The sequence below is a fragment of the Agelaius tricolor genome, unplaced genomic scaffold (assembly GCF_023055355.1).
Source record: "Agelaius tricolor isolate 1412-34295 unplaced genomic scaffold, bAgeTri1.0.p SCAF_55, whole genome shotgun sequence".
Classification (NCBI taxonomy): Eukaryota; Metazoa; Chordata; class Aves; order Passeriformes; family Icteridae; genus Agelaius; species Agelaius tricolor.
In genome coordinates this window covers 633,307-660,041 of record NW_027269315.1, presented here as the reverse complement: position 1 = coordinate 660,041, position 26,735 = coordinate 633,307, and the positions used below count along the sequence as shown (strand labels likewise).

Sequence of the window (26,735 nt, the reverse complement as noted above, 5' to 3'; positions counted from 1 at the left end):
TTTGGACACTCACGTGAAGGACATCTTGTAATGTACCTTCTGAGCCTCACTAATCAAATAAATATTTTTGTTACATTTATTGATTTTATTGGTAAAAAACACTAACATTTCCTTCATTCTTATTTCCTTAAAATCATGAATAAAAGTCAAGGGAAATACATATCTTGAAGCACTTCAGCACTCAAAAAATACCCTGTTTTTAAGCTTCCCAGCTGCATGTGTTGAGTTTTCATCATCATACCAGAGAGATTTGGGCAGGTAAATGTGGTTTGAAAGCATCCCTAGAATCAGCTGGTGGCCATGGACACAGCCAACACTTTGGAAAACCAGCCCAGGAAAACACTTCCAAAAGCCACTGGAGGAATCAGAAACATGAATTGTATTGATTGTCACTGGGATGATGCTTCTGGAACCACAGACTGTGTGGAACGGGAGGAAGGAGAGGACATTACCCTTGTCGTGGATTCAAATGTTGGCCAAGATTATCCCACCCTTAGGGACTCAACTGTTGCCAGCAGTTATTCAGCAATTGAAGTACACAACAGGTCACCAAGGATTATCCCTCTTTAATGGACTAAACAGTTGGCAAAGGATTGTCCCACCCTTGAGGGACACAAGTCATGGTTGGCCAAAGGTTGCCCAGGTGTGTGTTCCCGCAGCTGGAGAATGGACAGCGCTTCCAAAGCACAGAGGGGACACCCTCCTTTCCAAAAGCAGGTGCAGTCAAGACGGGCTGGTTTCTCCATGGTCATCTCCCAGATGGACATTTAAGCTCTCCAGACCATCCTGCAGCCCAGCTCACTTGCTCATGACGAACAGCCTAGGACAGCTGCAGAGTGGCTCGGGTTTAGGTGGAGAAAGCAGGTTGTCCCTTCTCCTGGCCTCCCTCCCAGCTGCCAAACCCATGGTATGAAGGCACCAGCACTTCACTGGAATATCCCACGAGGAGGTTCCACAGCAAGGAGGAAGATCTGCAAAGTCAGCCAGATGCCTGGGTGCTGACCACACTCAGCTCCTGCAGATAAGACGCCCAGATTGAGTCACTCTGACGTCTTCAGACAAGATGTGCAGATTATTCCAAACCTGGAGTCACCCGAGTCTCCTCCAGGTAAAACTCGCCAGGCAGCTGGGCTCCAGCCATGCTCTCAGATCTCTTGCGCAAGGAGCTGTGCACAGCAGAATCATCAACACCAGAGAAAATGTGAACTCGGCAGAAAACATGGATGAAGACTGAGCCACACTCCAGCTTCGCATCTAACCCAGCCAGGAGCACGGAGGAGGTGTCGCAATGACTCTTCTCAGCAGCGCTACAACGCCATGTAAAGTTTGTTGTAAAGTTTAGAAGAAACAGGCCCTTAAAATTATACACCGAAACAGGTGATTAAACACCAAAACAGGTGACTCTTGCCCCAAGCCAAACCTCAAAGTGCTCCTGGCACAACACCAGCTTTGCACAGGCATTGCCTACTCAGCATCTTTATTTGGGCCAAACCCAGCCACAATTCCAGCTCCAGCACCCTTCAACGTGGGGAGAAGCCCCTTTTCCAAGAGCTCACTGCCTTTCCTGGACCTCTTCCTCGGTCTGCAGCTTCCTGTCCCACTCTAGGAACATCAGCAACTCCCAGAGGCTGTTGTGGGACTCCTGAACCACCACTGACAGCATTTTCTGTCTCTTTGATCTCTCCAGGTGGTGGAGAGACCACAGATCAAACACTCTGGACTCCCCTCCCAAACCCTCGTGTAGGAAAGACATTTTTGTGCTGTTCTTGTGAGCCAGCGAAGGCTTCCCGAAGATAAGGAAAGCCTTGTATCTCCCTCAAGGAAGGTACCAAGGCTATCACCATGACAATGTGAAGAAAGAGAGAAAATCAAAAGTTAAGGACTTTAGTTGGCTCACATGGCTCCTTTTCACCTATTGAGAGTTTTGTTTCGTTTTCATGACCAATGGGCAGTGTATGTGTTTGTTAAGCAAATGTAATTATCCTGTAAAACTATAAAGGCAACCTGTTGCTTTAATAAATAGCCCTATACAGCCTTCTGATCTGAGTCTTGGTGTTTGCACTGTGTCGTGCTCTATAGCAACACCCCCGCCTTGAGCTCCTCCAGATCTGTCCTGCTCTTAGAGCAAGGATGAGCCGCTGGGGAATTAATCAGCTTCTCAGGGAGAGGATGGTACCTGAGCTCATGGATGGGGATGAATCACACCTTCCCAGCCCGGCGTGTTCCCATGGCTGGTCAGGGATGGTACATGGCTCTCCAGTGCTCCCCCTGCTCTTGGGTGCCAAGCTGTGCATCCCACCTGGCCATCCCACAGCCCAGGTGTGCACCAGAAGCAGGCACTTGACCAACATCCTGATCCATTGTTATCCATGTTCACCATCTCCCCCACCCAAGGGGCTCCTACCCTGCCACTTCCTCAGCACAACTTGAAGACCATTCAGAGGCAGAAAACTCAGATGACTCTTATCCAGTGTTGGCTCCCACCTGCTACTGCTGATTCTCATCATCCATCAGCCCCTGTGGGTCTCTACTGGTCTGGCAACAGGGCACTGGGAATGTTCCTGACCAAGTCCCGGGGCACAGGTTTCGGCAGACCCTTTGCAGAGCTTCCAAAATCCAAGAGGGATTGAGAAAGTCCCTTTCCTAGAGCTTCAGGAATTGGAGTGTTGCCACATGTGGAGAGATGTGACATGGGCACCAAGGCACTGAGTGCCTCTGTGTGCCTAAAGCTGAGCCCAAAAAACTGGGGCAGGGCAGCTTGTATTAGCTCAATGACTGGGAAGATACTGGAACTCTTTGTGCTGGAGCTTTCCAGATGCAACAATTGCAGAAATCTGCTGTGGGAGTAACTTTACAGGATTCTAGAGATGAACTGGATGATTCACTATGTCAGGAGATGCCTAAAAATTGAGCAGGCTCCTGTATTCCTGTTTGGTCTTCTGCTGCCTCAGTTACTGAGTGTTGTGTGAGCTGAGCATCCAGCATCCAGCACCCAGCACCTGGACTTGTGCCCTCAGGTGAGAGTCAGTCATCACTTGAGCTGTGATTGCTGCCCTGGTCCACCCTACCTGTTCACCTCCATCAAAGAACAGGTACGACACATTGAGCAGAGAATGACCCCCCCAGCTTCACAACGAGCTGCTTCCCAAAGCATGAACTGCCCTTCCCAGAGTGGCTCCCGAAGCATTGACACAACAACATCATGAATGTTCTCTGCAATTTATTGGGAATGGCAACATCCTAGGGAAGGAGGGCAGGACACACACACAGAGGAAGGGAGCTGGGGATGCAGAACAGGAGGAGAGAGGAGGAAAGAGGAGTTTTATACACATTTGCCAAAAGAAATGTACAACACAGCAAGGAAGGCAGGGCAGCCCCTCCTGCCGGGCAGCTCCCGGTGCCGGGACACCCACGGCATCGCCACCAAACCACCGGGTGGGACCAGGATCTGGGACAAGCTGGGCAAGAGGGACACAGTTCATCCCATTGCAGGACACCAGAGCTGGGCTTCAGGAGGCTGGGCTGCTGCCAGGGGGAGAGAGGAGGTGCTTCTTTCCTTGTCAACCTTCGGGGCTCAGAATCTCACTCCCGAAGATTTGACCGAGGTGGTGGTGACGCATCTCCGCACGGAGGAGGATCCCCCACCAGAGCCGCACATCCTTCCGCTTCCAGAGGAGAAGCCACCAGAGTACATTCCTCCCCCCATCCCACAGCTGCCGCCCATGCTGCCTCCTCCAAAGCTGCTGCCTCCTCCGCAGATGCCGCCTCCTCCCATTCCTCCTCCCATTCCTCCTCCCATGCCGCTGCCGCCTCCGAATCCTCCTCCCATTCCACAGCTGCCACCTCCGAATCCTCCTCCCATGCCGCTGCCTCCGAATCCTCCTCCCATGCCTCCTCTGCCTCCAGAGACAGTCGTCCTGCCTACCACAGCTGGAAGAGAAGCACAGGTTACTCACCTGTTGCCCAAAAGAACAAGTTCTACCACTTCTGAAGGACCCCAGGGCAGATACTTACAGACATTGACGTTGGACATGCTGTCGTTGCACAGCCTGTGAAGGGAAAATGGGACCAGTTATTCCTCTGGGAAGTGCACGGCTCTTCAGCTAAGAATTTCCTTTTCTTGTACAAGTTTATGTTTCTCAATTATTCTTTAAAAAAATCAGCAACCTATTCAATTTTTTTTCAGAATTTTCCAATTATTCTTTAGAGAAACAAGCAACATTCTTTTAAGATGGAAAACCCACTCAAGTATGTTTAAGCCTAATATAATTAATATATACTTGGGAATTAGAGCATGAATGACACAAAATCAGTCTTTAGTGTGGGTTCAAAAGTTTTAGCCACACATCTTATAATCCGTCACGAATTTAGTCAAATAGATGCCAGTTAGCTACCTGTTCTCCTCTCCCTCCAGCAGCTTCCTGTACATGGCAATCTCAACATCCAGTGCAATTTTGGTGTTCAGCAGTTCCTGGTACTCCTTCAGCAGGCGAGCCAGCTCCTCCTTGTCCTTGTTCAGGGCACATTCCAGCTCTTCCAGCTTCCTCCTGGCATCCTTGATGGCCATCTCCCCTCTCTCCTCAGCCTCAGCGATGGCTGCCTGAAGCTGCTGGTTCTGAGGAAAGGAAAACCAGTGTGTGAGATCCCTTTTGCCCACTGGAGCATCCTCATGGCACAAACAAGAAGGAAAACAGACAGACATAATCTATCTTCTCCAAAGGGTTTGAATTTTCATGATTACTTTCCCTCTCACCACCCAGCCCCATTCTGACCCAGCACACAGCTGTTACCCAGTGAGGAGCTGATTGTCCCTTACCTGCTTCTTCACGTTCTCAATCTCAGCCCGCAGCCTCTGGACATTCCTGGTCAACTCCTGGATCTCCATCTTGGTGTTGCGGAGGCTGTCCCCGTGTTTTCCAGCAGTGTTCTGGAGCTCTTCATACTGGAGAAGTGGGGACAAAGACACCCATCAGGACCAAAGCTGACCAAAAGCTCAGGTGGTTCAGACAGTGGGGGCTGTCCCAGGAGCCTCAAGCCCTTCCCAACTCACCCGGCTCTGGTACCAGGCCTCGGCCTCAGCCCGGCTGCTCTGGGCAATCTGCTCGTACTGGCGCCGGACCTCCTCGATGATGCTGTCCAGGTCCAGGTGCCGGTTGTTGTCCATGGACACCACCACGGACAGATCCCGGCTGATCGTCTGCATCTGGGACAGCTCCTGCAACCAAGACATGAGTCAGAGGCACCATCTCTTGAGGGGAGAGAAGAGCAGTAGCTCCAGGCAACCTCTCCAGATCAAATCCACAAAGACGCTCAGTCCAACCTCAGTGACTTTGGCCACCACACCCTCATTAAAACTTCACCAAGGGGAAGAGAGAGCTCCTACCTCCTCGTAGATGACCCTCAGGAAGTTGATTTCGTCTGTCAGAGCTCCCACCCTGGCTTCCAGCTCAACTTTGGTCATGTAGGCACTGTCCACATCCTAAAGGAAAGATCTCAGAATTAGACCATGGCTTCCGTTCATCGCACAAGAGCTGTTGGCTCTTCCTGTTGGGATCTGCCCATCTTGGAGCTGAGTCCTTCCCATGTCTTTGCCTCCTGTCCCCCCTTACCCTATCCCTGCTGGTGTCTTCCAGACTCACCTTCTTCAGCACCACAAACTCGTTCTCAGCAGCCGTGCGACGGTTGATCTCCTCCTCATACCTGTGGCAGGGCAGGACAAAGTGAGACTCTGAGACCCCCTCGGAGACCCCTGGGGGTGCTCACCTGCAGTGGTCACTCCACTCACGGGGTCTCCTCATCAGCTCCGCTCTCTCCGCTCATCCCTCCCCGTCTGTCCCCGCACTCACTTGGTTTTGAACTCCTCCACGTACTGCCTCATGTTCTGCAGCTCCGATTCCAGCTGGCCCCGCTGTGCCAGGATTGATTCCAGCTGCCTCCGCAGGTTCTGGATGTAGTTCTCAAAGATCACATCCAGGTTCTTCCTGGGCCCTGACGGCCCTTGCTGCTGGAGCAGCTCCCACTTGGTGGAGAGCACCTTGTTCTGCTGCTCCAGGAATCGGACCTATGGCCAACAAAGGGTGTGTGAGACATTCACCAGAGAGACATTCCACTCCTAGGAGATTTGGGAGCCCAGGGAATCATTCCCCATCTATGTCTCATTCAAGTACTCAAGCTCCTGAGGTGCATGAGAAGCATTATTTCATTTATTTGTTATTAGACAATTAATTTTGAGTCATTCTGAACTTCTCCCCTGGGGACAAAGCAATGTTCCCAGTAAAGACATCATCCCAATTTTCCATAGCATCAGGATTGGACTTTGTCATTATCTTTCCAGCACTGAAGTCAAGAAAGATTAAATTTTTATTCCCTAACTGGCCATGCATTCTCTTGGGAGGGATTTTCTATTTCTTTGGCTTCTATTTGAAATTAAAATAATCCAAGAGTATTGAAAAGGGGTTTAATGCTCTGCAGTTTCTTGAATCAGGCTTTGAGAAGAAAGTTTCATCAAAAAGCAAATCCCAGCAATGAGAACTCTTAGGACAATTAAATTTACAGTCATGACTTTGCCCTGAATCACCCAAAATGAGGCTGCAGAAGTGCCTTGGCTAGACAATCCCCAGAATATCCTGCAGATGTTCTCTTTAATCTTCCACTAGCACAAAACCTCCTCTATTGTTTAGTGTTACTTATTAAGTAAACCTGACTAATTACAATTTGATGCTGAGGCATTGGTCTGACAACTCCAACAACTCTTCGTAGGTGAAAAAATTCCCTGTCCATAGCCCAAGGAAGTTGTTTGACATTCCACCTCCAAAAAGACCCTGTCCTAAACTCTCACCTTGTCGATGAAGGAGGCAAACTGGTTGTTCAGGGTCTTGATCTGCTCCTTTTCCTGGTTTTTGACTTGCTGGATCTGGGGGTCGATCTCAACGTGGACCGGACGCAGGAGGCTGGGGTCAACTTGCACCGGCTGGATGCCTCCAGGGAAGCCTGGACCACCAAAGCCACCCATTCCGCCCATTCCCCCACTGCCCATTCCACCACCAAAGCCACCCATTCCTGCCCCACCACCCATTCCACCACCAAAGCCACCCATTCCCATTCCTCCACCGCCCATTCCACCACCACCCATCCCTCCACAGCTCATTCCTCCACCAAAGCCACCCATCCTGCCACCGTATCCACCACCACCATAACATCCGCCCATGGCAATCCTTCTGCTGCCCCCCATGCTATGGAGGCTCCGGCTGCTGAACCCCCCACAGTGTCCTCCTCCGCTTCCTCCCCGGGATGAGGAGTACGAGCTGTAGCTGATCTTGCTCCGGCCACCACCGCCTCCAAATCCACCACCAACAGCAGAGCAGGAGCTGAATCCCTTTCTTCCCCCGACTCCAAAGCTCATGCAGACAGACTGACGAGACATGGCTGGTTTCTTCCAAGCAGAATCAAAATCCAGAAGAGCGGAAAGACCAACAGAGTTGATGAGGGCAAAAAGAGGTCTGCAGTCTTCTCTGGCTCCAGCAGCTTCGGGCATTCCCTTTTATCCACTGCTGGAGGTGGGCTGGGACAGCTTGGGCGTGAAGGTGGAAAGCAATTTAGTATTTTCATCAGCACGGGGTTGTTGACAGATTCTCCATGAGCTTTGCCATATTTGGGACTTCCCAGAAACACACCCTGTAATCTAGAGGTGAATAAAAAAAGAGCTTCGAGACACGTTTCCATGACTAAGTGGACTCTCATATCTTTATGACATCTTGGAAATCAATTTTATTCATAAACCCCTTTTCTAAAGCCCCTCATTGGCTATCCAGCCCTCATTAGTAACTCCCAATAATTCCAGATAGAGATCTCCCTATCAAAGCTCCACAGAAAGACAAAAGTTTTGATGAAATCCCAGCTATAATATGGCTTTCACAATGCCTTACACACACCCTTAATCTCTTTTTTATATGTTAAATTGCATTTGCGTTTCAGGAGATGTTTCCCAATCCTGAATGGGAATTCATGACACCAAAATTTGAGGAGACTCAGCATATTCTCCTGCTAGAGAGGAAAAATATCTCCTTGGAGCATGTGGTGTCACTACTGTGGGAGTGTCTTCTGCCTGTAGACTGAATTCCCTCCACTTGCAACTCCGCAAATCTGGGACAACCAGCTGGGGCTTTGGATGATGCTGAAGCAGAGGGAAGAATGTGACTGGAATCATCCCACTCTCCTCAATGTTCTGAGGGTGACAGAGAATGACAACTTGAGGAAGAATGAAGGGACACATTGGGAACCCTTTGGCGACAATGTCAGGGACAGACAGACAAAGACTATGGAGGAGGAGCAACAGATGAACAATTTGAAGTGGTAAGGGGTTCCTGCTACTCTGGTGAATCCCACAACTTCTGAATTACCTTTTTTTTTTTCCCAAAAATGAGATGACTGACATGGAAAAGCCTTCTGAGAAATGAAGCTGTTACAACCCCCAAGGCACAGTATAACCTTTTGCTTCCAAATAACTTATTGGGAAAGGAATGTGGTTTAGGAATGTGGTTTAGAAATGTATTTTATAGAATGTCTCTGAAATAAACCCTTTTTGTGTGTGTGTGTTACATGTAAATGAAATTTAATTAATTACAGAAAATACAAATAATATCAGTGGGTTCCAAAAAAAAGTAGATTTTAGTTTAAAAGGAAGCCAAGTCTGTAAATACTATATAAGAGGCATTCTAAAGGTTTTATCTATCTGGATATTATCAATTAAATACTGGAACAATTTAATGAATTAAATAGAAAATGAATATTCACATTTTCCTAGAAAACAGCACAAGTAATGAAAAAATTACAGAAAATGCACATTCTAGCCCTTGAAACATGAATTTAAGGCCATTCAAAAGACTCGTATATGAATGCAGAACTTGAGAAGGAATTTTCAGAGTCCCCAATGAGATCTAGGTAACTAAATGTGGTTTGAAAGTAACAAGAGGCATCAAAAACCGAAATGTCCCTGACTGTCACTGGGACAGGGGTACTGAGCCCCCCGGTCAACCTGGAACAGGGAGGAGAGAACATTCCCCTTGAGGGAGTCAATGGTTAGCCAAGGGTTATCCCACCCTCGGGAGACTCAACAGCTGGCCGAAGTTATCCCACTCCTGGGGGCTCAGTAACACTTGAACAGAGTTGTCCCACTCCTAGCTCCTGGCTGGTCAAGAGTATCCCTCTCTCAAGGGATTCAGGTACGAGTTGGACAAGGTTATCCAGATTTGAGGGGGACCAATGGTTGGCCAAAGGTTGCCCAGGTGTGTGTTCCTGCAGCTGGAGAATGGACAGCACCCCCAAAGCACAGAGGGGACACCCTCCTTTCCAAAAGCAGGTGCAATCAAGACAGGCTGGTTTCTCCATGGTCATCTCCCAGATGGACATTTAAGCTCTCCAGACCATCCTGCAGCCCAGCTCACTTGCTCATGACGAGCAGCCTAGGACAGCTGCAGAGTGGCTCGGGTTTAGGTGGAGAAAGCAGGTTGTCCCTTCTCCTGGCCTCCCTCCCAGCTGCCAAACCCATGGTATGAAGGCACCAGCACTTCACTGGAATATCCCACAAGGAGGTTCCACAGCAAGGAGGAAGATCTGCAAAGTCAGCCAGATGCCTGGGTGCTGACCACACTCAGCTCCTGCAGATAAGACGCCCAGATTGAGTCACTCTGACGTCTTCAGACAAGACGTGCAGATTATTCCAAACCTGGAGTCACTTCAGCCTCCTTCAGGTGAGACTCAACACCAAAGTGATCCTTCAGATCTCTCACACAGGGAGTTGAACATGGTAAGATCAACACCAGGGAAAATGTGAACTCGTCAGAAAACATGGATGGAGACCAAAGCCATGCTCCGGCTTCGCATCTGACCCAGCCAAGAGCTTCCGTCATGGATCTTGCACAGAAGAGATGTTGCAACAACTCCTCACATGGCACTACAATGCTGTGTTCTGGATTTTAAAGCTGAGAAGAAAGAGACTCTTAAAATTAAGCACCAAAACAGGTGACTCTTTCCCCAAGCCAAACCTCAAAGTGCTCCTGGCACAACACCAGCTTCTTAGAGCCTTCTCAGCATCTTCTTGTTGGGCCAAACCCAGCCATGTTCCCCAACCCTGGCACCCTCCTGTTGGGCTTCCAATGGTATACTTGTCTCTTCCAAGAAGCCTGTAGTCATTCCCTGTTGCCTTTCCTGGACCTCTTCCTCAGTCTGCAGCTTCCTGACCCACTCTGGGAACATCAGCAACTCCCAGAGGCTGTTGTGGGATTCCTGAAGCACCACTGACAGTGTTTTCTGCCTCTTTGATCTCTCCAGGTGGTGGAGGAACCACAGCACAGCTCAGATCAAACACTCTGGACTCCCCTCCTAAACTCCAACCTTGAGCTCCTCCAAATCTCTCTCCCTCCTGCTCTTGGAGCAAGGATGAGCCGCTGAGGAATTAATCAGCTTCTCAGGGAGAGGATGGTACCTGAGCTCATGGATGGGGATGAATCACACCTTCCCAGCCCATTGTATTCCCACGCTGAAATCGTGGCTCATCCTGGGGCAGATGAGTTTGTGGCTGACTGCAGCCAGTGGCAGGTGCATCACCAACATCCTGATCCATATTCACCTGCCCTACCACCACTGCACACGGCAACACTGGTGCCATCTCCTTCACCTAATGCAGGTCAAAGTCTCCTGCACCTGGAGATGATCCCAAAGGAACCTTAGAAGCAGCAACTTAATTTCATTGGTTGGTCCAAGGGATGCGACAACTTCTGTCTAGTGGAAGGTGTCCCTGTTCATGGCAGGGGTTTGGAATTGAATGATCTTTATGGTCCCTTCCAATCCAAACCATTCCATTATTCAAAGATTCCAGGTCTCCAACCTGGGGTCTTATTTCTTATTGTTCAGCTGGAGGATCCAGACCTCCACCATTCCAGATATAGGCTTGTGCCTTCAGGGGAGAGTCAAGAGCATCATCTGAGCTGAGGCACCTGCCCTGATCCATCCCCACCACTGATCTGCTCCCTCAAAACATAGGGACAGGCTGGAGAAAAACCCCCTCTCCCACCCTGCCCAGAGCAGCTCCTAAAGCAACAACACAACAATCATGAATATTCTCTGCAATTTATTGAGAATGGAAACATCTCGAAGAAGGAGGGCAGCCCACAGAGGAGGGGGGGAGGTGGGGACACTACACTGTGTCATGGGAGCTGGGCACTGAAGGACAGTTTTGTTCTCCTTAGGAATAGTCCAGGTGTGTGTGCGGTGTCCCAGGTGTCACTGAGAGCTGGGACTAGTGGATTGGAAGCTGTAGCTCCAGGGAAGGTGTGCTGGCAGCATGCCTGGGGCTCCCAAGTAAGCAAAGCTGCCCAGAAGCTCGACCCTGGGCCACCTCCTCCCTCCAGCCGCTGCCTGAGATGCCCCCTCCCCAAGGGATGAGTCCCACTTGCCCCACACCCACCCTGACCCCAAAGGCCTGCAAAGGGAACAGCAGGATGGACACACACAGAAGCACCTCAGGGACACAGAACAGGAGGAGAGAGGAGGAAAGAGGAGTTTTATACACATTTGCCAAAAGAAATGTACAACACAGCAAGGAAGGCAGGGCAGCCCCTCCTGCCGGGCAGCTCCCGGTGCCGGGACACCCACGGCATCGCCACCAAACCACCGGGTGGGACCAGGATCTGGGACAAGCTGGGCAAGAGGGACACAGTTCATCCCATTGCAGGACACCAGAGCTGGGCTTCAGGAGGCTGGGCTGCTGCCAGGGGGAGAGAGGAGGTGCTTCTTTCCTTGTCAACCTTCGGGGCTCAGAATCTCACTCCCGAAGATTTGACCGAGGTGGTGGTGACGCATCTCCGCACGGAGGAGGATCCCCCACCAGAGCCGCACATCCTTCCGCTTCCAGAGGAGAAGCCACCAGAGTACATTCCTCCCCCCATCCCACAGCTGCCGCCCATGCTGCCTCCTCCAAAGCTGCTGCCTCCTCCGCAGATGCCGCCTCCTCCCATTCCTCCTCCCATGCCGCTGCCGCCTCCGAATCCTCCTCCCATTCCACAGCTGCCACCTCCGAATCCTCCTCCCATGCCGCTGCCTCCGAATCCTCCTCCCATGCCTCCTCTGCCTCCAGAGACAGTCGTCCTGCCTACCACAGCTGGAAGAGAAGCACAGGTTATGTTCCCATTGCCCAGTCACAGGCTCTGTCTCTGATAAAACAGTCTGATGCTTTTTCTGAAGGACCCCAGGGCAGATACTTACAGACGTTGACGTTGGCCATACTGTCGTTGCACAGCCTGTGAAGGAAATTGGACATTTTAATTACCCAATAAAAGAGGGGTTGTAAAAACTTTAAACTGTGTTTTGACTGTCCAATCATTTTCCTGGTTCACCCTCGTAAACCCCTTTGGAATCACTAAAAGATTGGAGGACAGAAGGGGTTGGCAATTCCTCTTTACAATGAGGTTTCTCCAGATTTGAGGTCCATTAAAAACTCAGCAGTGGCAGACATGGGGCAGCAGCTCTGCCACCTCTAGGGAGCCAGTTAAGGGTTCTGACCCCCAGAATATCCCACAAAGTATCAAGCACAACATTTACCCTTTAGCCCAAAGAATTGGTTTTGGATTTCAGTTAATATTCCAGGTGTAGATCGCAGCACCCATTGAGAGCTCAGTTGTTTACCTGTTCTCCTCCCCCTCCAGCAGCTTCCTGTACATGGCAATCTCAACGTCCAGTGCGATCTTGATGTTCAGCAGCTCCTGGTACTCCTTCAGCAGGCGAGCCAGCTCCTCCTTGTCCTTCTGCAGGGCACTCTCCAACTCTTCCAGCTTCAACCTGGCATCTTTGAGAGCCATCTCCCCCCTCTCCTCAGCCTCAGCAATGGCTGCCTGCAGCTGTTGGTTCTGGGGAGCACGAAGGGAGCTTTCTCAGACCTCATTTTGTCCCTAATGATCAGTCCTCAGACCCCCAAGAGGAGAAATCAGGAGGCAAATAAACATCTGCATGAAGTGAACTTGGGGTGACAGAAGGTTTCTGCCCTACTCATGGTCTTTTGTGATGCAACCTGCTGCCATCTTCCCCTGAGACACCAACCAGCCCCTTCCTTTCTTCATGTCCTCAATCTCATCCCTAAGACATCAACCAATCCCTACCTGCTTCTTCACGTTCTCAATCTCAGCCCGCAGCCTCTGGACATTCCTGGTCAGCTCCTGGATCTCAATCTTGGTGTTGCGGAGGTTGTCCCCGTGCCGGCCAGCCGTGCTCTGGAGCTGCTCGTACTGATGGCACCAAGACAGAATGACCCATCAGTGACACATTCCTGGTGCCTCTAGGAGATTTGTCCCCAGTTTCAAGGCTCAGGTGACACTATGAGGACCCACTGCACCGATGATAGCTGCCCAGCTCAGTGGTCAAGGTGGCTCTGGGACTCAGTCATGGGGTTTGAGCTTTGAAATGGATCTTAGTGACACTATAAAGCATCTCTTTGCTTCTGAAAAGTCACTTGGGCTGGAATTTTCTCATTAAGGTGCATTTTGGGCCATTTTTATTGAGAGGTGCCTTAAGTTTTAGTGTTCATATTGTCCAGATTCTGTACTGCATTAGTATATAACTCTGAACTTCATAAAAAGTGTTAGCAAGTTCTCCTCACAGTTTAGTAAGACAAAACAATCTTTTTCCAGCCCAAAAACCAAGCTTCAGGCCCAAAAAGCATAAATAACAGCGAATTGAGGAGCACAGTCTGGAAGGATGGGACTTCATAACCTGAAGCTGTAATTGGACAATTAACCTCAATATATAAACGGACCAAAACCTATAAAACTGTGAAAACTCATGACCCGTTGTCCATCTTGGGTCCACCTTGGTAGCCCTGGCTGGACTCTTGTACTGCCCAAGGTGTATCGTTTGAAGGCCTTTTTAATAAATACCTACTTTATTCCTTTAACAGTCTGGCCTCTGTTCTAGGCAGCCTCCCAAGGCATCAGTTTGTGCCACACACCTTAGTGAGTTTGGGACGCATTGGGAACAGTGAGTCAGATCCCTCAAAAGCAGTTCAATCCCTCTGGACCTTCCTTGCACCACAAGCTCCAGCCCCGTTAGCTTGAAAAGGTGTCTCACCCAGACATAAATTATTGTAAATAACCCAACCACACCCAGGAGTCTCGACTGCTCCCTGACTCACCTGGCTCTGGTACCAGGCCTCGGCCTCAGCCCGGCTGTTCTGAGCGATCTGCTCGTACTGGCGCCGGACCTCCTCGATGATGCTGTCCAGGTCCAGGTGCCGGTTGTTGTCCATGGACACCACCACGGACAGATCCCGGCTGATCGTCTGCATCTGAGCCAGCTCCTACAACCAAGACATGAGTCAGAGGCACCATCTGGAGGCCTAAATCCACCCAGACACCCCGTCCAACCTCAGTGTCCTTGGCCACCACACACCTGATGAAAATTTCAGCCCCCCAGGAGAAGAGACAGCTCCTACCTCCTCGTAGATGCACCTCAGGAAGTTGATTTCGTCTGTCAGAGCTCCCACCCTGGCTTCCAGCTCAACTTTGGTCATGTAGGCACTGTCCACATCCTAAAGGAAAGACCCCACAGAAAATAATATTTTTCCTCTTGGGAATCCTTCAGGCCTGTGGGAATCGCTGTCTGTGCTGAGGGTTTGATGTTATTCACTGGGACATCATTATGTTTATATATAATTCAGTAACCATATATGCAAATAATTAAAAATAAATAATGTTATGGTGTCATCCACTTATGCAAATTGAATAGAAGGAGTTCCAGATATCAGCTGGGACATCTTAAAAACTCCACGATTCCCATTCAAGCAGAGGTAAAGCGAAATATTGAGGGATTATTTTGTGATGCCTGTGACTCACCTTCTTCAGCACCACAAACTCGTTCTCGGCTGTTGTGCGCCGGTTGATCTCTTCCTCATACCTATGGAGAGGAAAAGTGCAAATTGTATTCCTGGACTTTCCTGCCTAAGGCCATTAGAAACAAACTAAAAGGGAAAAAATCACTAAATTAAAATATTTAGGCTGAAAAACTATCTCCACTATCACCATAAAAAGCAGTGGGGGAAAATTAAAGTGACCAAAAGGCTGCTTGAGCTGCTCCTGGCTCTGCACTCACTTGGTTTTGTAATCCTCGACGTACTGCTGCATGTTCTGCAGCTCCGATTCCAGCTGGCCCCGCTGTGCCAGGATTGATTCCAGCTGCCTCCGCAGGTTCTGGATGTAGTTCTCAAAGATCACATCCAGGTTCTTCCTGGGCCCTGACGGCCCTTGCTGCTGGAGCAGCTCCCACTTGGTGGAGAGCACCTTGTTCTGCTGCTCCAGAAATCGGACCTACAGCCAAGACACGGAGGACCCACCATCACACAGGAACAGCTCCCACCAAAACATCTCTTGGATCACTCACAAAGATTTGTATGGTGATCAGAGAACCAATAAACTCTGGTTTTTTAAACTTTCTGTTGGTGCCTAAGCTGCAAAATCAGGAAAAGAAGGAAATTTCTAATATTTTTCTACTCAAAGGAGTTTTTACACATTGCCCTTACTCCAAGTCTGTCCCCATCACAGGTAGTGTGGAAATCTGATATCCAGCCTAGATTTAAAAGCCTAGAGATTTGAAAGAGAAAAATATATAAATTAATACTTAAATGGAAGGTTGTTTGGGCAGAGAGTGGTGGAGGAGGGAGAATCTGTGCCCGAAACCTGCGGAGGTTGAAGGTGTTGAACCTGCTTGAGAGTGTAACCTCAGAGTAGAGCTTGGTGCAACAGGACAGATGAAAGCCCTGGAGACATGGCTTTGATCTTGTGTGGAGGAGAGATTCCCATCTCTTCCCTTAATGAAAAGGCTCTGCTCAAGCTTCTCTGCCTGCTGGGATTTAGCTCCAGAAGGACATTTCTGCGCAACTGTAAAGTTCCTCCTGATTTTGGCCTTAATCAGGCACAATCCCCCCCTCTCACCTTGTCAATGAAGGAGGCAAACTGGTTGTTCAGGGTCTTGATCTGCTCCTTCTCCTGGTTTTTAACTTGCTGGATCTGGGGATCAATCTCAACGTGGACCGGGCGTAGGAGGGTCGTGTCAATCTGCACTGGCTGGATCCCAGGGCCACCTCTCCCAGGTCCACCCATGCCAAAGCCTGGGCCACTAAAGCCACCCATTCCTCCACCACCCATCCCACCACCAAAGCCACCCATCCCACCACCAAAGCCACCCATTCCTCCTCCACCCATTCCTCCAAAGCCACACATTCCTCCTCCTCCTCCTCCACCCATTCCTCCCCCAAAGCTGCCGAGACCCCCGTAGCTCCCGCCAAAGCCGCCCATCCTGCTGCCGTACCCACCACCATAGCACCCGCCCATGGACATCCTGGCGCTGCCCCCCATGTTGTGGAGGCTCCGGCTGCCGAAGCCCCCGCAGCATCCTCCACCTCCGAATCCCCTGGACACGGAGTACGAGCTGTAGCTGCTCCTGCTCCGGCCACCACCTCCAAAGCCACCACCAATTGCAGAGCAGGAGCTAAAGCCCCTTCTGCTCCCCCCTCCGAAGCTCCTGCAGACAGACTGACGAGACATGGCTGGTTATCCTCAAAAGAGCCAAGAATGGAGAAGCTGAGGAACTCGACGGGGTTGTGGGTGAGGAGGTGGATGGAAGAAGGGAAGTCAGTCCCTCTGGCTGGAGGGCAGCAGACGCTCCCTTTTATGTGTTTGTGGAGGTGGGCTGGGTCTGCATGGGCGTGAAGGAGGAGACAGGTCCTGTCTTCATCAGCGTGGCGTGGCTAAAGATTTCCATCTCCAATTTGCCAAACATTGACCCTACCCAGAAACACACCCTCTAATGCAGGAGAAAAACCAAAAAAGATCCAAATGGAGCTCCCAGCACTCCATGACTAAGGAATCCTACACCTTGTGGAGCAGCAAGAGCCTCCCTGAGATATACAAGGCATTTTTTTCCACCTTTCATCCACTGGGGTTGTTTCCCTGCTTGTGTTTATCTTTAAATCTCTCACTCCAAAGCCCCATTGCAGGCAGGCATTGCGGTTTATGCCAAGTTGTAGCCCGACTTTCACAATTCCCAAAACACACCTAAGTTACACCCTCAGCCTTCTTTTTACTTGGAAAATTGCCTTTGGCTTGGAGAATTGAGTTTCTCAATCTACAGCCAGAGCTCAGCAAATTGCATTTTGATGAGGCTCTGCACCTTTTTGATAAATAAAACCTCACCAGTGACGAGACGCCGGTGCTGGCACTGGAAATTCATTTATTGTTGGACTAATGCATGTCCCACTGTCTTCATGCCAAGATAATCTCAGAACTGGTGAGGAAATACCCTATCCGGGAAACCTGTGTAGGATTTTCTGAAAGCTTCAGGACCATAAGGAGACACCAGGCACCGGCTGCCATGGTGGGACTTGCAGAAAAATGGAAGCACAGCCCCGGGAGCTCAGTGGGAGGAGGGATCCCAAACCTTGCTTCCCACATCACATGCCCTGGAACAATTTAAATGCAATTAATAGAGCTCAACTCATTTATAGAGATGTGAAAATCCGGAGAGCACAGGGCTTGGAGGAATCACCATGCTTTTCAGCCGTTTCACTTATTTTGGTGTTTATATGTAAATATATCTTTGTCAGATGTAGATTTTAGAAAGGCAGGAGTTTGTCGGAATCATCCAGTTCAGATCCCCAGCTGAGGGTGGATTCAGACCATGATCCCTCACAGAATTCCAGAATGGTTTGGGTTGAAAAGGATCTTAAAGCCCATCTCGTTCCACTTCCTGCCATGGACAGGGACACCTACCACTATCCCAGGTGGCTCCAAGCCCCCTGTCCAACCTGGGCTTGGACATTTCCAGGGATAGGGCATGCACCACCCTTCACAGAATCATGGAGTGATTCAGACTGACTCTGTAAGTCATTTAATCCAAAAATCCATCACAGATCCACCCTTTTGCCTTGCTTGTCAAACAGCAATTAGTCTCATTTTCTTTTTTTGTAGAAAAAATAGATTTTTTTTATTACTTTTCAACATTTTAAAGCCACCTAGGCCATATTGAAGTCCAAACCCACAGCTCTGGAGACACCTAACTGTGCTGGCAGCCATCTGGTGCAGGTCTCAGAATTCTCACAGGACACATGTTAATTAAGAGCTTCTGGAAAATCCACACCAGCAACTTCTGGTATCATCAGATGTTTAAATACCTCTAAAAATATTGCCCAGACACCCATTTCCAAAAGTGCCTTGGGACCTGGATATGCAGCTAAACTGGCATTTCCACTGGAAAACATGACATTCCCTGTGTTTATCCCACCTCCAGGACCTGTGTGGGTCTGGGAGGACTCAAGGAGATGGATTAGGGGGGTAGATAAGGCTAAGAAAAATCAGGGAATCATAGAATTGTTATGACTGGAAAATACTTTCAAAGGTCATCAAGTCTTACTTTTGAAAAAGTATGTAATATCAAAACCTCACTGCGAGAGCAAAGAAAGAGAGGGGTTGTGGGTTGGACAGAGGTTTTTATAGGCAATAAATCAGAAAAATAGACAAGAAATCAATACACAGACAATAAAAATGGGGGCTGGGGCACTGCCCAGCCAAGACCCACCTTCCTCAGTGTTATCAAACCTCTGGTTACGCTTTCCTGGGGGATTTTTGTTGGGATTTTTTTCTCCTTCTGTGGGCGGGATGACACGATTTGAAAGTTCTCCTGTTCCCAGGGGAAGAGAGTTCCCGAGTCAGCAAACGGCAGAGCCCCGAGCGCCCATGGAGAGATAACGCAGAGCATTGAGTCACGGCCCTGGCTCCAGCCAAGCTTAGGAAATCGAACTGGAATTTGGGTATTGATATCCCTTCCCGGTTCAGACATGATGGGCAGAGCTGGAATGGCTTGGTGGGAAAAGAGTGGAAAGATCATCCCATCCTACCCCTGCCATGAGCAGGGACTTCTTTCAGTGGACCTCACTGTTCCAAGCCCCATCCAGCCTGGACCTGGGCACTTCCAGGGATGCAGCAGGCACAGCTTTTCCAGAAAATCCATTCCAGGACCTCACCACCCTCACAGGGAGGAATTCCTTACAGATATCCCATCTAATCCTCCCCTCTTCCAGCTGGAAGCCATCACCCCTTAGCCCACCATTTCAGGCCCTTTCCAAGTCCCTCTACAGCTTTCCTGGAACCCCCAAGGCAGGAAAATGACCTTCAGAGGTCACTTCCCACCCAAACTGTTCCATGTTGCTGTGAAAATAAACAGGCCTTGAATAACTGAGAGGAAACCATGAAATAACAGAATCATGGAATGATTTGGGCTGGAAAGGACCTTAAAGTTCATCTTGGTCCATTCCCTGCCATGGGCAGGGACAAACCCTGATGAATCCAATCCTATTTTCAGACCATGGAAAACATTGTCTCTCCTCCAACCAGAGGCAGGAATTATATCACCTCTGTGTCCAGCCTGGGATAATTTTTCCCTAATTGCTGGTGCAATCCCAGGAACAAAAAGGGAGGGACTTGTAAGTATGTTTGTTGTAGCAACAGCCTTTGTGCTCCTGGAGAAGCCCTTTGTCTCTCCTCAGGCAGGAGTCACTGCTGGAAGCGACTTTGGATTGGGGTGACTCCGAGGGAAGTCAATGCCTTTTCATTCAACAGCACTTCAGGTCACTTTTACAACTCCCTGAATGTTTAACACCACTCAAACCATGTCCCCACCCAAGCAGTGACAAGCCCGTGCTGGCAGCATTGTGACATTCCATTGTGACATTCCGCCTGTCACTGCTGGTACTGGATGTCTTCAGCCTTTACCAGCTCAGAATGGAACATGGGAGAAATGGGATGAGTCACCCCAAGCACAGGCTGTGGTTGGCCAGGGATGTGATTCAAGGTCTCCTGAGCAAGAGGTCAAACCACAGCAGGAGTTCGGGGATCGAAATTCATCCAAATACTCTGCTTTTGGGGAGAGGTGTGGTTTGATGGAGCAGGGGGGGAAGGTCTCCTCCCATGGTCTCAGTTACCTTTTGGAGATGCCTTAAGAGTAATCCATGGATCCTTGATGAGTGCAGACAGTAGGAAAAGCTGCAGGGCTGGCTCCAAAATAATGTACACCAAGGAATTAACTCCAAATTATTTGGAGGGGTGATGATTGCTCTTCCTTCTCCCACCTGGAGTGCACACAAAGAGTGTCCTGGGAGCTCCAGCTGTGGCACCCCAAGCTGGGGCCACCTCAGAAGACAGGATGGGCAGTTGTGTGGTCAGGCACAGTGGCCAGGGAGAGGTGGGATAGCTGGGGAACATCCCAAATTGGCTAACTCCAGCATGGAAAGGGCTTAGGAAGAGAAGAAGGAAGGGAAGAGTCTCCTAAAATCTACAGAGTCTGAAAGTCTGCTCAGACCTGGTGGGGACAATGGTGGAACAACAATCTCTGCCATGTCCAGGATCCTGCAGGACACGTAGGAGGATCCAGGGGCTGCCTCTTTCTCTCTGCTAGGAGTAGGCTCATTCCCAGGGCTGTCACCAAAGTCACCCCCAACTGTGTCACTGTCATTTTGTACCCAGCGTCCCTTCACCCTCCCTGGTGAGACCCTCCTTATTCTGCAAAACTCACAGACTCCCCACATTTTTGGAGACAGAGGGGCGAGAGGAGACCCGGTTGCCCCTTCACCTGAGTTCCTTTAAATTCAGACTTCAAAGGGCAGGAGAAAGTCAGGAAATGTTTTCAGATCTCATCAGAAGATGAGACTTGTTACAACATGAAACTCTTTGGTCGGGGAGAAAACCACACCAGGTTTCTGCCTCTTATGTTTATTGGGGGATGGCACATGCCAAGGAGAAAGGCTTAAGCAAACACACGTGATTGTTCCCATGGTCCCAAGGAAAAGGTGAACCCTGAGTAAAAATAAACATTTTACAACAGGACGAGTGAAACTTCCAGGGGAGCAAACTAAAAAGTCAGTTGGGCGACAAACATCTTCAGCCAAGGCACCAGGAGGAAATTCCTGTTTTGGAGCTCGAGCTGCGGCTGATGAGTGACGTTGATTAAAGTTGCACCATGGCTGGATCCAGCACAAGAGCTTGAGAGAAGCCAAGGCTCCCCTGCACACTCGGAGCTGCGCTCGGATCCATCCCTGCTCCTGCCTGTGGTCGGGCGCCTCTTGCTTGGAGGGTGCTGGGCTCATCCCAGCCAGGTTTGCGGCTCCCCATGAATGGGCAGGTCCCACTCCCAAAGGAGAGCTTGGCACCTTGATGTCCAGCAGCTGGACGGGAGCACAAGGGATTGAGCTGTTCTTGGCTGCTGTTGGGAATCTCAGTCCTTACCAGGTGGTCACTGGGGGGGTCATTGTGCAGTTTGCTCCCTTTCTCCTCTGGCTGCCGCGGTCGGGGGGTTGATCCCTTTCCTATGCCCTCCTGGTGGGGCCACTGTTCTTCAGGATGGTGCCAGATCCCCCCACCACCACTGAGTTAGATCCCCCACCCAGGGAGCCAAATCCACCCCCAGCACCAAATCCACCCCCTCCCAGGCTGAAGCATAAACCAGCACCGCCCGTGTTGCAGCTGCCTTTCCCGCTTCCAAAGCCAATTCCTCCTCCTCCAAGGCACAGTCCGCTGCCATATGAACCTCCCACAGAGCTGCTGCCGCCCACCACAGCTGCAGAGAGGAACAAAAGGCACCAGGTTACCTCTGATGCCACCAAGAAGTGTGGGAGCACCAGTCCCAGCCCACCACACTCCTGTGGGAACAGTACTTACAGATGCTGACAGAACTCTGGCACTCTCCAGACATCCTGCAAGGAAACGAGATGGAGTGTCAAATCCAGCCAGAGCATCTGGAGTGGTTCAACTCCATGAAGTCAGGATTGGTCCACTGACACAGCCACAGGACCACAGTCCACAGCTCATAACAATACTATTAATGTTTATGAAGACGATGGTATACATTTTTCCCATTGACTGATCAGGATACAGGGAATTCCTGCTGTATCCCACCCACCTGCACTCCTCGCCTTCCAGCAGCTTCCTGTAGGTTGCAATCTCCACATCCAGGGCCAGTTTGACGTTCATGAGCTCCTGGTACTCCCGGAGCTGCCGGGCCATGTCAGCCTTGGCTTTCTGCAGGGCTGTCTCCAGCTCGGCCAGTTTATCCCTGGCATCCTTGAGAGCCACCTCCCCACGCTGCTCTGCATCCGCAATCGACGTCTGAATGGTCTCACACTGGAGGGCAAGGCATGGGGGGGATGAGTGGGGTGGGAGCAGCCAGTGAGAGATGCAGCCATAATCCCAGATCAGAGAAACATGTAATGGTTTGGGTTGGACAGGACCTTAAAGAGGATCTGGAGCATGCACAGGAACACCTTCCACCATCCCACTTTGCTCCAAGCCATGTCCTACCTGGCCTTGGACACATCCATAACTTCTCTGGGCAACATGTGCCAGAGCCACTCAGGCTCAGCTATTCCCAGGTCCCTCCCATGCCCAACAATTCCCACCACACTTATTTTCCTTCAGGGAAGTTTCAAAAGGCATGACCAAGAGGTCCTCCCCATTGCTCCAAAAACATAACCCCCACCTGCTTCTTCACACTGTCGATCTCAGCCCGGATCCTCTGGATCATGCGGTTGAGCTCTGAGATCTCGGTCTTGGTGTCCTTGAGGCTGTCTCCATGCTTGCCTGCGGTTGCCTGCAGCTCCTCATACTGGTGGGATGAAACAGGAGGAGCATGTTGAGTCCACTGTAACCTCACAGCTGCTCCCACATCACCGCAGAGAAGCCAAGGAGAGCAAATCGGTGCCAGGTCCGCTCTGGATGGGCCAGCACCAGCAACGTTCCAGATCTTGCATGGCCAGACCTGCTACCAGTAGCTCTCCCACCCCCCTGGACACTGGAGAGCCCCAGCAGAGTGTGCCACCCTCACCTTGCACCGGTACCAGGACTCGGCCTCAAGCCGGCTGCGGTTGGCGATCTCCTCGTACTGCGCCTTCACCTCGGCAATGATGCTGTCCAGGTCCAGGTTCCGGTTGTTGTCCATGGACAGCACCACCGAGGTGTCGGACACCGTCTTCTGCATCTGGGCCAGCTCCTGCAGGTAATGCCCAACCCGGATTTAGCCCTTCCAGAGCTTCCTTATGGTGCCACAACCCTCCCCCATCCCGGTTGCCCCACAGTACTCACGGCCTCATAAAGACACTTGAGGAAGTTGATCTCATCCAGCAGAGAATCCAGTTTTCCCTGGAGTTCCACCTTGGCCATGTAGACTCCATCCACATCCTGCAGCAGAGATGGGATGAGAAAAGCTGCTCAGCACACACCAGTTAATCTAAAATTTCATGGAATCATGGAACAGTCTGGGTTGGAAGGGACTTTAAATGCAATTCCACCCCCTTCCATGGGCAGGGACACCTTCCACTCTCCCAGGCTGCTCCAAGTCCCATCCAACCTGGCCTGGGACACTTCCAGGGGTCAGGCAGCCACAGCTTCTCTTGGAAATCCATTCCAGAGCCTCCCCACCCTCACAGGGAAGAATTCCTTTCCAATATCCCATCTATCCCTGTCCTCTGGCAGTGGGAAGCCATTCCTTGTGTCCTGTCACCCCAGGCCATTGTCCAAAGTCCCTCTCCAGCTCTCCTGGAGTCCCTTTAGTTAAAAAGCAAGGATTGACCTTCTTCAGGAGCACAAATTCATTCTCAGCTGCCGTCCTTTTGTTTATCTCCTCCTCGTACCTGTGGATGGGAAGGAGGGAGATGGAATCTGGCTGCTTGTTTTGGCTCAGGCTCAGGCTAATGAACATTGTTGGCCTCAGACTCATAAACCCAGCAAAAATAGATCTGCCATGAGGGAGATTTATGGACAGGGAATTGCACTTCGCCTTTCAGGACAAGCCCTGGCTCCTGCACTTCCAGCACCTGGGTGAGGAAAGCCTGGAAAGAGGAATTCTGGCTCTGCTAAAGGGAGTCCTGGTGCTTGCGGCCACTCCAAGCTCCTTCTACGAGATCCAAGAACCTTCAGCTCCTCACAGGTATCGTAGAATCTCCTGATTTGGAAGGGGCTTACAGGATCATCAAGTTCAGCTCCTAGCCCTGCGCAGGACACCCCAGAATCCCAAATGGACTCAAATTTTCCAGATGCTTGTCTCCAAATATAAAGTCAATTTTCACTCAGCCTCTGGTTGATCCCAGGTCTTGTGGATTCCCATGATTCCCAGACTTCTTTGCCCAATGTTTTTTGTAATTCCTCAAGTGGATTCCTTTCTCCAGTCTTTGTTCTACTTTTTCAAACTGGACACATTTTATGTTCATATTTATAGACTAAAATAAATTATATATTATAATATTATAATAACTAACAGCAGGAAAATAGTCTTTACTTTTCCTTTTTTTTTTTTTTAACTTCTTGTCAGCCTTCCACAGAAACCCTCAAATCCTGAATGATATTATGTGAAAGAATCATGAGGAAATCCATAAGGAAATTAGAACTGGATTTAGAAACTGATTAATAAATTAAATCATAATGTCACTGATTCTTAAGGAATTCCTTCTTGAGGAGGACAAAGAGTGGAGGATCCTCCTTCAGGAAGAAGCACAATTCAAGCAATATATTGAGAAAATCTGAGAACAGTTGAAAAAAACCTTGAAAAAGCACCACTTTTCATCCAAACTCACTTTTCCCAAAACATTTTACATTTTCTAACCATCGGGGAAAAAATCAATATTGATCAATATTGATAAATATTATCAATATTTTTCATTTTTTCACTGTTTGAAGTGAGTTTTTCTCTCTGATTATTCACCACCAGACACTTCAAGCAACTTACTTTGTCTTGAAGTCCTCCACCATATCCTGGAAGCTCTTCAGCTCTGTGTCCAGCTGGTGCTTCTCACTGGAGAGACAATCCAGCTGCTTCCTCAGCCCACTGATGTAGGTCTCAAAGAAAGGGTCCAGGTTCCTGCCCCCCGTTCCTGCGCCGCCCTGTTCCTGCAGCAGCTTCCACTTGGTCTCCAGGACTCGGTTCTGCTGCTCCAGAAACCGGACCTGAACAGGTGGGGAAAGAGTCAGATGCTCCCTTCAAAACCCCATCTTTTTATTGATTTTTCCCCCCATGTGCTTTCCATATTTTATTCCCATTTAATGTGTGATAACTCCCCAGTCCTACAGGACAGGTAGGACCACAGTGAATGGGGCAAGTGGGCAAAAGGGGGTCACATCCCCTTCCCAATGTTGGAGCTTCTGAACAGGAGAAACACAATGAACTTCATGGGTCTGGCATCTTCTTGTTCAAAATAGCCAAAAAAGTCGCAACATCTTCAAAATGGACCAAAACACCCAAAAAGTCCAATCGCCTCCTTAAAAAAAGCCTAAATCACTACTTATCCCATCTTCTCCTTAAAAATAGTCCAAAACGCCCCAAATCCCAACATCTCCATGAAAATATAAAAAAAAAAAAATCCCACCTTCTGCTTTAAAATAGCTCAAGTCACCAAAATCACATAATCTCCTTAAAAGAAGCCTAAGGCATCCAAAATCCCATTAAAAATAGCCCTAAACACCCAAAAAATTTCACCTGCTCTTTCAAAGTAGCCCAATGTTCCCCATAAAATAGCCCATTTTCCCCTTAAAAACAGCTCTGAACACCTTCAGTTTATGGTGATCTGGGCAACTGCAGCTCTGGGTGCCGCTGGATGAACATCTCCTGGTCATTCCCACCCTCCAGAGCCCATCCTGGAGTGAAGCCCCTCCAAACCTTGTCGATGAAGGAGGCGAATTTGTCATTGAGTTTCTTGATCTCCTCCCGTTCCTGTGTCCGAACCTTCTGGATCTCAGGGTCAATCTCCAGATTGAGGGGGGCCAGCAGGCTCTGGTTGATGGTCACCTCCCTGATGCCACCCGGGGGGCACGGCGGGAAGCCCTGGCCCCCCATCCCACCGTCAAATCCTCCACCAAAGCCACCAAAGCCACTGCCAGGGCCTCCACCAAAGCACCCTACACCATAGCCCCCCCCAAATCCTGCTCCGGCCCCGAAGCCGAAGCCTCCTTGGCCACCAAAGCCTCTGCAGGCACCACCAGCACCCCCAAATCCTCCCAGGGAGGTGCTTTTACTGCCCCCCAGGGAATAGAGGCTCCTGCTGCTGAAGCCACCGGCAGTTCCCCGGCATCCTCCACGGGGCATGGAGCCAAACGTGACCTTGTTCTTGCCCCCGAAGCACACAGAGCTGGAGCTGAACCCCTTGCCAAGAGCGCAGGACTGGCGAGACATGGTGAAGGGTCCCCAAAATTCTGAGCAAAAAGCTGAGGCTGGGGCTTGAGAGGCAAGAGAAGCCAAGTCTGTGGGAGCAGCTGCTGGGTCCCCCTTTTTATGGGCACAGGGAGTTGATCGGTGCCAGGGGGGAGTGGAAATGTCACCTTTTGGGGATTGTTTCATTCTCTTCATTGTTTTCAGGTTTGAAAGGACGCCCTCCTCACTTTGGCACAACCGTGACCTGCCTGCAAACACTCTCCAGAGTGCAAAGAAAAACAAAAGTATTGTTGGTGTTGGAGGTGAACTCCAACCCAAATTCCCTGGGCCATGGCCAAAGCCCCGTGAACTCTCTGATGTATCACACCCTCGAGGGAAACCCTTGTTTTAGCTAAATCTGTCACTTTCGGCCTGACTCCAGTGGCTGGGTTCACTGAATTCCAACAAAAACCCAGCTCCCAGACACACCCTCAGATGCACTCAGTTTCAACCTCCTGCTCCGAGGAGGG

At 50.0% G+C, this 26,735-nt stretch overlaps 3 protein-coding genes across 3 annotated transcripts; all 3 read right to left on the bottom strand.

Annotated features, from left to right (window-relative positions):
• Positions 1-3,574: 3,574 nt before the first annotated feature.
• On the bottom strand, positions 3,575-7,423 carry LOC139604760 (keratin, type II cytoskeletal 5-like). The gene is made up of 9 exons (XM_071455993.1): positions 6,839-7,423; positions 5,847-6,061; positions 5,640-5,700; positions 5,384-5,479; positions 5,051-5,215; positions 4,817-4,942; positions 4,395-4,615; positions 4,015-4,049; positions 3,575-3,930 (listed from the first exon to the last, which is right to left on the bottom strand). The coding sequence occupies exons 1-9, from the start codon at positions 7,421-7,423 to the stop codon at positions 3,575-3,577; spliced, it is 1,860 nt and encodes a 619-aa protein (XP_071312094.1).
• A 4,390-nt stretch (positions 7,424-11,813) lies between these two features.
• On the bottom strand, positions 11,814-16,586 carry LOC139604759 (keratin, type II cytoskeletal 6C-like). The gene is made up of 9 exons (XM_071455992.1): positions 15,975-16,586; positions 15,136-15,350; positions 14,880-14,940; positions 14,480-14,575; positions 14,180-14,344; positions 13,152-13,277; positions 12,682-12,902; positions 12,262-12,296; positions 11,814-12,157 (listed from the first exon to the last, which is right to left on the bottom strand). The coding sequence occupies exons 1-9, from the start codon at positions 16,584-16,586 to the stop codon at positions 11,814-11,816; spliced, it is 1,875 nt and encodes a 624-aa protein (XP_071312093.1).
• Positions 16,587-20,788: 4,202 nt separating this feature from the next.
• LOC139604761 (keratin, type II cytoskeletal 4-like) lies at positions 20,789-26,247 on the bottom strand. Its single transcript, XM_071455994.1, has 9 exons — positions 25,735-26,247; positions 24,808-25,025; positions 23,656-23,716; positions 23,169-23,264; positions 22,912-23,076; positions 22,567-22,692; positions 21,991-22,211; positions 21,750-21,784; positions 20,789-21,648 (listed from the first exon to the last, which is right to left on the bottom strand). The coding sequence occupies exons 1-9, from the start codon at positions 26,245-26,247 to the stop codon at positions 21,398-21,400; spliced, it is 1,686 nt and encodes a 561-aa protein (XP_071312095.1). The 3' UTR covers positions 20,789-21,397.
• Between the last annotated feature and the right edge of the window lie 488 nt (positions 26,248-26,735).